Source organism: Panthera tigris, chromosome B1 (genome assembly GCF_018350195.1).
Source record: "Panthera tigris isolate Pti1 chromosome B1, P.tigris_Pti1_mat1.1, whole genome shotgun sequence".
In the NCBI taxonomy this organism is placed as follows: Eukaryota; Metazoa; Chordata; class Mammalia; order Carnivora; family Felidae; genus Panthera; species Panthera tigris.
In genome coordinates, this window is record NC_056663.1 from 122,247,609 (window position 1) to 122,259,781 (window position 12,173).

Here is a 12,173-nt window from a genome sequence, read left to right on the forward strand (position 1 = left end):
GGTGGCAGGAGGCGGTGCGGCTACGTGGGCCCGCGGCCGCCCGGGAGCGCCCGAGCCCGTACGCGCGCGCGCGAGCCTCGCCGAGGCTCTGGCGGCGGGCAGCCGGCGGCAGGGCGGAGCTGCGGGCGGAGGAGCCGCGCGCCGAGCGGGCGGAGCGAGCGGCGGGCGGAGCGAGGGGTGGGAGGGCGCGCGCGAGCCGGCGGGCGGGCGAGCGAGTAGCGTCTCCACCAGCATCTGCTGTGGCCGCGTTTGCCCGAAGCTCGGAGACCGACGGACCGACAGATCGCCTGGCGGACAGACGCGGGCTCTCGCCTTGGGCTCGGGGCCAGCTTTGGCGAGGCTCGGGGTTTGCAGCGCGCGGTTTCTCCGCTAGCTCACGGCCACCCCGGCTCCGGCGGCCTCGACGCGCAGGGGGCTGGAGGTGCGGGAGCGGCTCTCCGCCGGTCGGTCCCCGTGCGGCTCAGCCGCGGCCCGGAGCTGCGTCCCAGATCCCCTGCTCCCCTCCGGGCTGCTCCGAGCAACGGTGCTCCGGGGCTCCAAACTCGGGCTGCCGGGGCAAGTGTCTTCATGAACCCAGAGGATGTCCGGGAAGCACTACAAGGGTCCTGAAGTCAGTTGTTGCATCAAATATTTCATATTTGGCTTCAATGTCATATTTTGGGTAAGTTGGAGCGCTTCTGGGATTTCAACTATTGTGGCCGATCGATCCGCGGCGATTTCCCCCACGTTGCTTGCTGCTTTTACTTTTCGCAGCCCCTCGGGCGCTTGCCCGAGCAAGGAGAGGCATTTGCCTTCCGCCTTTCCAGCTTGCGCGTTGGAGAGATAAACATTTAATCCTATTTAGGAGTGGGAAGAGGTAAAAAGAAAAACCGAGCCGGAAAGGGGGCACCCAGGCCTTGGGGTGGCTTTTTAAGGGACGAATAGCAGGGATGCAGATGAAAGAAAGGCTCGGCAGTTTGAGAAATGAGCAACCGCACGAATTAGATTTGCTCCCGGTGGGATATGGCTGTTGGGCAGAGCGTGGTGTCATAATAGGGAAGGCTAATCGGGCAGAGCCGACCCTGAGGTCCACCTTCTAACGGGGATCTGATTGGACGAGGGCTTGGCTCCGTGTTGCCGCGGCTGGTCTGTGCCATGCTCAGCGTGTATCTTCTTGCACCATCTCGGGCTTTGTGTAGGATGCAGATGCAGTGGTATACGGTTCTGTAATGTACACGTAAATAACGCTTCCTGCGCGCTCTTCCCCATCAGCTGGAAAGCGCTCCTTTTGCATAATGGACTGGCTAGTGGGCGCGTGGGGTGGAGGGTTTTATTTCCATGTGTATCTTCTCAGGGTGATAACAAGTCACCATCAACATGTTTCAGTGTGTTCGTGCCTCACGTCCTCCTTTTCTAAGGAGTGACACAGAGTGGGCCGTTTTGGGGAAACCTTGGAGAAATGCAAAGAGAATGTATGAGATACGTTTTATTGGGGGTACGGAGAGCAAATGCTTGAACGAAAGATTCAAACCACGCTCTGGCTTTGCTGGCAACACAGGGTGCTGGGCACCTATTGTAATTAGGCTGGGATGCCTACTCTTTTGTTTTGTTTGGATTCTTTTCCTTGATTTCACAAACGTGTTCAGCAACCAGACAAAGAGTTCACTAGGGCAAGGAGAGAACGTTGGTTCAAAGACTGTGTTATTCCTGCCGCCCCCCCCCCCCCCCCCCCGCCAAACCCATCCCATCCCATCCCATCCCATCTTCTTCCTTAATGTGCCCCCCCCCCCCCCCCAGTGGAAAGTAAAGATGGTGGCTGTCTGGGGGTGTTTTCCAAGTTGCTATTCAGTGTAGGTTCAGTATGAGACACACAATAATGCAACGGTGGGATCAGTCATAATCCACGGCAGTATGCACACATTGTGTGTTTATTTTGATTGTTCTTTAATTTTAGCCATTTGTTGTAGACATGTACAGCTATGAGAATAGTTATCCATATAGCTCTGTATATTCATTTTTTTTTCCTACTCACATTAACAAAGCCATTTTTACATTTTTTCCTATTTTCTGTTGAAGTGTCTTGCATTGGTTTGCATGTTTTGCAAAGGGAAATGGAAGGGTTTGGGGGTCCACTCTGTGTCACCATGTCATCTGTCCTCAAGACTCATAAAGAGAATGGGGGGGGTGGAGAACATGAATAAATATTGTATCTAGTCATTCACAGACAGGTTTGTATGTTTTTCTTGTCAGAGATTGTATGTGATTCCTGTGAGTGGTCGCCCCCTCCCTGCTGCAATTAATAGGAAGAAGAAATTATTTTTTTTCTTTGCTTCTCTTTTTGTCATCTGAAAAATGTTGAAAAGTGCTGGGTAGTCACATTTCTGAGTGAGGTGTTTTGATTTTATTGGACCTTGAAACTTTGTGACTTTGAGAGTCAGGGACTACTGAACTGAGACTGGACCTTGTTGAGGTAATGAGTCCAGGCCTCTGCATTCTACTTGAACACTTTCAAAAGTTGCATGTTTCAGCTACCAGGCAACAGAAAGCACCCAGGGGCTTTCTCTGTAGTTTCATAGCAGGAGGTGGAAAAGAAATAAAGGGATTCGGGCCTGTTTCCCTAACAGTTTGGTGTAGTTTTGTACAGTATACAGAGGAAAATTTAGTATTTTCTGTGGATTGGGTTGTAGCAGTTCCGCTAGAACTGTGGAGAGCATCAAAGAATTACGGAATGCGTGCATAGAGATTTCCAGAATAGAGCTTCCTCTTGTTTGATTTTGAAGGTCTTTTGGCGGGAGTTTTATGGGAAGCCTGAGAGGAAACCTAGGCTGTGGAACTAAACAAGCTACCCCAGGCAAAATTCCTTATAGCCCTTCTCTGCTTTGTATATGCTTCCTCCCTCCTTTCTGTGCCTAGTGCCTTTTACCCAGGTACCCCTTCATACCTTTCCTATCCTGCTGTCTACTTCAAAATTACCCCTTTTTTAAATCTCCCAGTGTGTCAGTACCATAGTCTCTCGTCACAATCAGCAGGAAGGTAACATGACATTCGATTAAAGTACAGTAATTCAGACTAAGATATTAGTGACTGAAGAACGGGGGTCAGTAACTTGGCAGTCTGCTTCTGTCAAGTTGCACATCTGTACCCAATACAGAGTTACCATCCTGTCAGTTACTGCCAGAAACAGCAGACTCGATGCTACCCTTACACAGTTATGAAGAAGAGATTCATAATAGAGAGCACGGCTTCCTAATCTTTCATTTTCACGCTGTGAGATGCTAGAATAAATGTGACATACATCGAGGACGTTTGGAGGTGTAGTTCTGGTGAAATAAAATTGACATGTGGACATTGTCACCCTGGCACTGTGAGCTTGGTTCTCTTGCTAATGGGTAGTTTGACTCCTTGCTAGTCAGTTAACTGCCCTGGGCCTCAGTTTCTCAGCTCTTAAAATGAAGGAGTTGGATGAATTGTAAGGTTCTTTCTAGTTCTGACAAAGAATGTATCTGTCACGTTCCAACAGGCTAGGGAAGAAAAATACAAGAGATGGGCACCGTGTATAATGAAAATAGCATCTATGGGAGTACTTACTACAGACCTTTTCTCTTACTGAGAGTTGTCTGAAGATCAGTTTTCTTACTTCATTTTTTCTTCTTGGCTTATTCACTCATTGGTGTAGTTTGCATTCTTCCCTGTCCCCAACTGTGAATCTCAAATGGAGTCCTGTGAGTCATTAAAAAAAATTTTTTTTTATTATTAGAGTTACAGTTTGGTGTGTAAAATATGAATCCTTTTATATAACAGTTGTACGATATTCTGAGTAACAAAGTCAACATCTTGTACAGATTCCTTTCTCATTAGTTGTCACAGGGTGGTGGGGAAAATCTCATTTTCCCTATTTAATGTTGGAAGACCTCAAGCCAGAAGGGAATTGGTTTTATTGAGGGTGTCACCCTACTAGGACATTTCTTGGAAAACCCTTAGGCTGCTTTGAGGTGGGTGAGGGAAGAGACAGGGAATTTTGTTTTAAAGTCTCTTTTTTGGGGGGACTGAACCCCCACATCACCTCACACCATTAATAGATGTTTTGCTCTGGAGTTTTTTGGATTTTGGTTTTAATGCTTAACTGTTTGTAGGCAAGTAAATTGACCTCATTCTGGTGTTGTTGATCTGTTGTTATGGAACAATCAACCCCAACTCTTAGTGGTTTCAAACAAAACTTTTTTATTATACCTCACAGTTATGTGATTTGAGCAGGCTCATCTGGGCAGTTGCCCTTGGGGTCTCTTGGGCAGTTGCAGTGAGATGTGAAGTCTCACTGAGGTAGGGTGGCCAGGATGGTGTACTCACATGACTGGCAGTTGATGTTTGCTTACAGCTCAGCCACGATTGTTGGTTAGAGCACCTATTTGAGGCTTCTTCCTGTCTCTGAGACTGAAAGAAGGTTCCAGCCAGTTAAAACTACTTACCTGCCCCATTGTCACTTTTGTCTGTTTTACTCGTTAAAGCACACATGGAGTCTGCTAAATTTCAAGGGGGAGAAGAAAGAAATTCTACCTTTTATGGACAAACGTCAAGGTCATGTGGCTTGCGGCCATCTTTGGAACATACACTCTGCTGCACTGAGCCATAATTTCTGGTTTATAAAGGAAGGATAACATTATCTAATGGAATTATAGTTTCAAGGATTCAGTGAGTAACATATTACCCAGTACAATGTCTCAATATGTAACACATGGTGACTATCATTATTGTTATTGTCTCTAGACTTTATACTGGTTCCATTCTGCACTGTAGAACTTCTAGAATACTTTAGCCTGATACTTTGGCATCATTACCACTAGGAAATGTTAATACCTTTAAGATCTTCCTAGGATTCAGTAAAATGGGATTCAGTAAATTTGTCACTTATTAGAAAAAAAAGCCCCATGGATCAGTGGAAACCTTGAATGTCTTGGGAAAACCAAGAATGGCTTGGGGACACCAACTGGTTTTTCTCTTCTCTTTACAGTACAATTAGAACAGCCTTGGATACTTGAGGCCAAATTTCTCTTTGATGTGCTTTCAAATATTACATTGTGTCTTTAAGAGGAGGTTTATCCTGGGTTGATGGCAGAATATTGTATCTAATTTGTTTCCACAGGGCTTAAATTCAGAGAGGAGAGAGATTTAGGGAACCTTGGGGGGGCATCAAGTAGGAAGCCTTATCTTATGATTCACTATAAATTGTAAGATGTTCTGGAATGACGATACATCAGCAGTTTATAAGTCATAATTTTTGTTTTAATTTGCTAGACATCTGTTAGCTTCGATGGCAACCATATGGGAGTCTAAATTGCCTTTTGAATTACAGGGAGATGGTAGGAAGAAAGCTAAATATGGTTATGAAAGTGTCATATGGAAAAAGTGTAACAAAGGTGTATAGACCTCAGTGGGGAAAGTAATTGAATACTGAACTTGCTTGGTCTGGCTGTTCACTCTTGGGTCAGTGAGAAGGCACTGAAGCATTCACACTTGATGATATCCCTGGAAGATAGAAATGAAGCAAAGGGGGAAAAGGTAGAAAACCAAATGATGTTCCACCCAGCATCAAATTGCCAAGGTGAGCTAAAATGGATCACTCTGTCTTAATGTGTCCACAATAATAATCCCAGGCATAAGGTGAAAGCAACCCGTGTTTTAACAAAGCTTTATAATTATGGTCTCTTTCTTCTAAGCATCTCAAAGCATCTTAACAAGCATATTATGACATCTTTGTGACAGATGAAGAAACTGGAGCACAGAGATGTGGAGTGACTTTTGAGCTGTTTGAAGAAGGTGTCAGGGTTCGCTTTTCAAGTATTAAGTCTCCTCTAGTAACGATAGCCCCAGCTTCTCCTTTGAAACTTATTTTAGAAGATGCTTTTAATTTTAAAATAAAACATCAAGTAAGTCACTTACATCTGTTCATAATTGAAAAGTGATAAAGTTTTTGCATATGCCTCAATTAACACCACCCACTAGCATAAAGAGTTAGGATGAAAATGTTAGAGAATATGATAGTATAATAAACTATGTGTAGTCTATTGAAAATTCATAAATGAAAATTGGATTATTAAAGACAATTAAAGACAATGGAGTACTGAAGACACATGCTTCTTTCTATATGTGACACTGATGACTATCTTACATTTCTAACCTCTGAATCATTAATCATCACTGGATTATAAGGGCCTCACCTGCAGGGACTGTCTCTCCATCATTTTCATAATCTCAGTGTCTAGCACATTGTCTGGAACATAGTAGATGTTTAATAAATATTTGTTGAACGAATTATGAAATCATTGGAAAGTACCTAGACGTCATCTCCTCTAACTTCCTATTCAGTGAGACATTTTCTCTAACATCCTGCCAACCCATCTAAACATGGATCTGTTTTTGGACCACTTTAATTGTTAGAGTTTCACTTGTCCTCCAAGTAGATGTAATATGTTTCCCTGTAACTCCCATCCTTGTAATTTACTGTGGCTGATTTTTAATTTTTGTTTTGAAACAATCTTAGACCTACAGAGAAATTGCATGTGGTATAATTTGTTTTTATCCTGAATCTTTTGAGAAAAAGTTGCCAGAAAGATGGCTGTCACACCAACACTTCACTGTATATTTCCTGTAAACTAGGGTATTTTCCCAGATAGCCACAGGACAGCCATCCAAGCCAGGAAATTACCACTGATACATTACCATCATCTAATCCTCAGACCTCATTCAAGTTTCCCAGTTGTTCCAGTCATGTCTTGTAAAGCAAAGAATCCAATGCAGAACATACATTGTATTTACTTAGCTCTTTCAGTCCTTCTCTGTCAGGATCTGGACACACTTGAAGATTATAAACCAGCTATTTTGTATAATGTCCCTCCCTTTGGGTTTGTCTTCCATTTTCTCATTCTTAGATTCAGACTGTGCATCGTTGGTAGGAAAATTACAGAAATGGTGCCGTGTTCGTTTCATGGCATCCCATCAGATGGCACTGATTTCTGTTTGTCCTGTTACTGTTGATGGTCACTTGATTAAAGTGTGGTCTGCCAAAGCTGCTCTGCCATGAAGTTACTCTTTTTCCTTTTGTAATTTGTACATATTTTGTGACAGGTTACGTCCAAACAACGTAAATAGCCCAGTCCCCATCAAAATTTCAACCTGTTAATTTATATAAATCAGTAAGAAGTTGCTTCCTTTTCTTCAGTGCATTTTAAACTGTTACTCTCCTGGGGCATCTGGGTGGCTCAGTTCGTTGGGTGTCCAACTTCGGCTTAGGTCATGATTTCACAGCTCATGGGTTCGAGCCCCGCGTCGGGCTCTGTGCTGACAGCTCAGAGTCTGGAGCCTGCTTCAGATTCTGTGTCTTCCTCTCTCTCTGCCCCTCCCCTGCTCACACTCTGTGTCTCTCTCTCTTAAAAATAAATAAACATTAAAAATAAAAAATAAAATAAACTATTACCCTCCTTACTTTGATGTTGCAGTTGGTCCCAGGTTTGGTGGCCATGCTGCCTCCTGTGCCATTTATTTATTTATTTGTTTGTTTGTTTATTTATTTTTAATGTTTATTTATTTTTGAGAAACAGAGGCTGGAGGAAGAGTAGAGTGAGGGAGACAGAGGATTGGAAGCAGGCTCTGCATTGACAGCAGAGAGCCTGACATGGGATTCAAACCCACAAACTGTGAGATCAAGACCTGAGCTCAACCGACTGAGCCACCCAGGCGCCGCCCCCCCCCCCTCCTGTGCCCTTTAACTCCCATCATTCTTTGAACATTTCTGTGCTTTCTGGCAGAACAAGATGTTCCAAGCTCATTTTGTAATTTTGGGGTGTCATCTATTGTATCAGTCATTTCTCCAAGGAGTCTTGGTTCCTTTGAGTGGCAAATGTTATTTAGAAGCCAAGATCTAGTTGCTAAGTGTGCTCATCGCTATGAGGGTATCACCACCCCTGGGAATTCCCAGTGGATATAATGGCGGCATATGTGTATGTATATACATATATGCACATATGCATATATTACATATGCGTTTCTATATTTATTTATATTTTGAAAATCATGATTTCCATGATACCTCAAATCCCTATTTGATACCATGGGGTTTATTCTAGGTTTTTCCTTTTCTATATTTGTAAATACCTTCTTTGATCGTGAGATTCCTGGCTCCCATTATTCTTAACAGTTTACTTATTTGATAAGTTCTCCTTATATGTAGCCAGTCTTCCACAGCTGCTCCTGTTGCCCTCCTTACCTGCTGATGCTGCAACATGAATGCCACAACCCTGCACCCCAAAATACCCTCCCTACTCTGATTGGGCTCTGATACTGTGCTCTGGGCTTCCACATCCCTCTTCATACCCGTCCTTGCACAAAGGCCTACCTTGCTTGGTCCCAACTAATGGCTTTAGCACAGAATTTTTCAGAAGAAGGGAAAGGGCCTATATAACACTTTTGTGATATGAAACAAAACTTACCTCCTTTCTCTGTAGCCCTTCAGTATTTAAAAACAGGTATTTTGTCATTCCTAAACCTTCTGTTTTCCATCTTTAAAAACTGTTCTGTTTTCCAGCTTTAAATTCCTCCATGTATTCTTCATGTACAATTTCCAGATTGTTCTTTGCCCTTGTCACGATACTCTGCCTGTGGTCAGACACACTTCCATTAATGTAGCAACCAGAGTGGAACACATTCTTCACTCACTGTTCCAACCATGCAGAAAGCAGTGGGCTGTTACTATTGAACTTCCTCTTAAGTCTCTAGGCCATGCTGGACCTATAGGTAGAAGCCTCTGCCACCGCCTGGATTTGTCTTTGAGTAAGTTACTCTCACAAATTATTTCCTCAGTTGCTTCTCTCAAATATGGGGAAAATAATTCCAATATCTCATGGAGTTGTTATCCAGTATTAAAGGAGAGCATGCACATGAAGGTGCTTGGTAAAAGGTAAATCTCTCAATACAAATAGTAGTGATTAACCTCAGCTAAACCACACAGGCTTTTCTTGGCAGCCAGAGAACATTGTTGGCTCAAAGTGAATTTCTAGTGAAATGAAACCTTCACTTCTTTTTCAGGTGAACTTCTGTCAAACTCATCTCCTTAGGCTAAGTGCTAATCAGCAGCCCTAACCCTCTAGTTAATTATTTGAATTTAGATTTAGTGCTATATGTTTATCCCATTTATATGTCTTATTCCCACCCTGCAGTTTTTAAACTGTGCTGCCAGAAGCCCTAGGCTTCCTTGAGGTATGCTTGGGCTGACAGGGAGTATCTGTGACCTCTCTCCCCGCCTGAGAACTCAGCCATTAGGTTTGATATTTTGGGATACCATGAAAAACTTTGCTTGAAAAGAGGGGTCTCCTGCTTAAACAAACTATTGAAAACCACCATTCTAGCTTTCAGATGTTTTTGAATCTTGATGGTCAAGGCATGTTTTAACAAAATCATTGCTTGTGTGGGTCCTTCTTCTATGTGTGAATCTCTTCATGCCCAGGAAGTCCGTCTCACTAACTAGAGTGACTTCTGTAAGATCAGTTGGCATTTCACCTCTTTATAGATGTAGCAGTGTAGTTAGTAAGTTGTTAGGAAATTTTAGTCTTCCCACCAGGGCATCTGATTCAGTAGGTCCTGGATGGGGCCTTGGTATTGTGGGGTTTTGTGTGCGTGTGTGCGTGTGTGTGTGTGTGTGTGTGTGTGTGTGTGTGTGTGTTTTGTTTTGTTTTTAAATGCCTGCAGGTGATTCTGATGCCCAGCTGAGTTTGAGAAGCTCTGGTTGTTTTTCTTGGCAAGATGTAGCATCTCTTCCAAATGCTGTCTGGAGAGGACACTTGGGGGAGCTGGGAGTGGGTAGTGCAGAGCCATGACCAAAGAGTGACTGATTTCACCAGCACATGAAGCTAGTGTTCGTTGCTTATGAGAAAAAAATAATGCGGCCTATTTTATCCTTCATGGAATTTTTTATTAATCCAAAAATGCCAGTTTATTTTTAAATCTGAAAGTCCTAAAAACAAAATGAGAAAATCTCTGCTAAACAGAACCTCTTGTGCTGCAATTAGTATGCTAAAAATTAGCATCATATAGGGATAGAAGCTAGTTATTTACTCGACAGGAACAGTGAAGAAATAGACATTTTGTTCTTTTGCCCTAGCTGCCCTGCACACTTCAGGGCAGTGGACTGGGTCTAACCACAGATGCCAGATAGTGAACTGTCCTCCCCTTCAAATATCGGCCTCCCTGGTCAAGGTGCTCTTCCTTTCCTGGGACTTTCTCCTGTTTCTCCAGCCCTCCGTACCCTCATTTGGGGATGGGGTGAAGGGGAGTTGCTTTCTGTATCTCTAGGGCAGTTTTGTTGATTTCACTGCTGCAATGCCATTGCAGGGACATTTCTTCTCCCACATCCCCGTGTGCGGCACTGTCACAAAGAGCTGACAGTGACACAACACAGGAGACTCAAGCCTGATGTTTGTCAGTTTACTTTTTTTTCCTCTTGTTAATTTTTATTTAAAATTTTTTACTATTTATTTTGAGAAAGCGAGTGACGTGTGTATGTGCGCTCACACACGTACACACGTGTGACCAGGGGAGGGGCAGAGAATCTCAAGCAGAGAATCTGACACGGGGCTCAGCCTCACAAGCTGTGAGATCATGACCTGAGCTGAAACAAGAGTCGGACACTTAACCGAGTCACCCAGGCACCCCTGTCAGTTTACTTTAGCAAGGGAAGCTTCAATGTAGAATATTCAGAGTGTGCATAATGAATTTTCAGATAATTTTCTTGACTTTTTCCTACCCCCTTTAAAAAGATTAGGTATTTGGTTATGGCTGGGCTCCTAAAGTGGACATTTTTTGAAAGAAATAAAATCTGGAAAAAAATTCTAAAGTATTTCTCTGAGATGTGTTACTGGGGCATAGTTATCACACTGCTCTGAAAAAGGAAAGAAAAAGAGCGCCTGGGTGGCTCCGTTGGTTGGGTGTCCAACTTTTGATCTCAAGTCAGGTCTTGATCTTGTGAGGTCAAGCCCTATGTTGGGGTCCACTCTGGGCTCTGCAGTGGGTGTAAAGACTACTTAAAAAAAAAAAAAAAAAGACCCAGAATGGGGGACAAACACTGTGGTTAGCACTGATGGTATCTGTATGTAAAAGATTGTTAATTATGAAATGCAAGGTATAATTTTTAAGCAATGTAATCACCAACCTTGATAACCAATTAGTATTTGGAAGTAGATGGCAAAACACTTTGGCTCCTCTCATTGAAAAGGCAAAGTGATGTTGTATACCTCTTCCAGCTACTGTTTACTATTTACAGAAGTGTTATAAGACATAGGGCTCTTTTTACTTGTTGAGATTTTTTTTTTTTTCTAAATTATACTTGGCACTGTCTTGAATTTCTAAAAATCTGGAAGGAACAGCTGGTGCTCTAATAAATATTCAGGCCAGCTATTTTAATGCTTTGTACTTCATTAAGTAGTCCTAATAAAAGGGGAATACTTGAGTTAAGCATTTCTCAAAGTATGTTTTGCTTCCAACAAAAATTTCCCCCAGCTGTTAATATTTCCCCCCAAGCAGCCTTAAAATTTAATTCTGCCAAGTAAGTAGTTCTAATCACTATTGAAGCATTTAATGCCAAAAGTTAGTTCTCCTGTTTTAAGGTATGGTTCTATAAAAATGCCCCAGCCCTTTAACGGATGCAGACTCCACAGGTCATTGACCTTGTGGAAAAATGGTTTATTTGGGACCGTATTAGAGAGTGATGAAAAAGGTGCATCGTGACTTGGGCAGGCGAGGAAGCAGGCTGAAGAGTATGGTGTTGAGTTTGGATTTCACGTGTGTCTGATTTTTACCCAGCTCTCTTCCCAGGCCTGTGACCTTAGGTTATTTTGTCACCTTACAGTTCAATCTCCTCATCTGCAAAATGGCGTTCTTAGTCGTAGTGTTAATTGATGTCGTTAATAGTAGTATTAAGACTCAGTATCTGTCTTGGAGTCATGAGGATTAGAGGAGTTAATATGTATGAATGGCTTGGAAAACTCAGTAGATATTAGCAGTTATTACTGTTTTCCTCAACACCCATGATTTTTTTTTTGATTGTTTTTTTCTTAACTTCTTTCAGAACCATTCAAGTAATCTTACATTGTAACATATATTTTTTGTTCTCTGTAATGTTCTGCCTACATAAGCGCATTCTCAAAATA

The 12,173-nt window shown here is 42.8% G+C and overlaps 1 protein-coding gene across 1 annotated transcript in view; it reads left to right on the plus strand.

Moving 5' to 3' along the window:
• The first annotated feature begins 199 nt into the window (after positions 1-199).
• The window catches only part of TSPAN5 (tetraspanin 5), a 175,087-nt gene continuing 163,113 nt past the window's right edge, over positions 200-12,173 (plus strand). Inside the window, exon 1 of the mRNA XM_007080976.3 lies at positions 200-661. Coding sequence (XP_007081038.1) covers positions 581-661 — 81 coding nt within the window. The 5' untranslated portion in view covers positions 200-580. The remainder of the gene's footprint in view (positions 662-12,173) is intronic.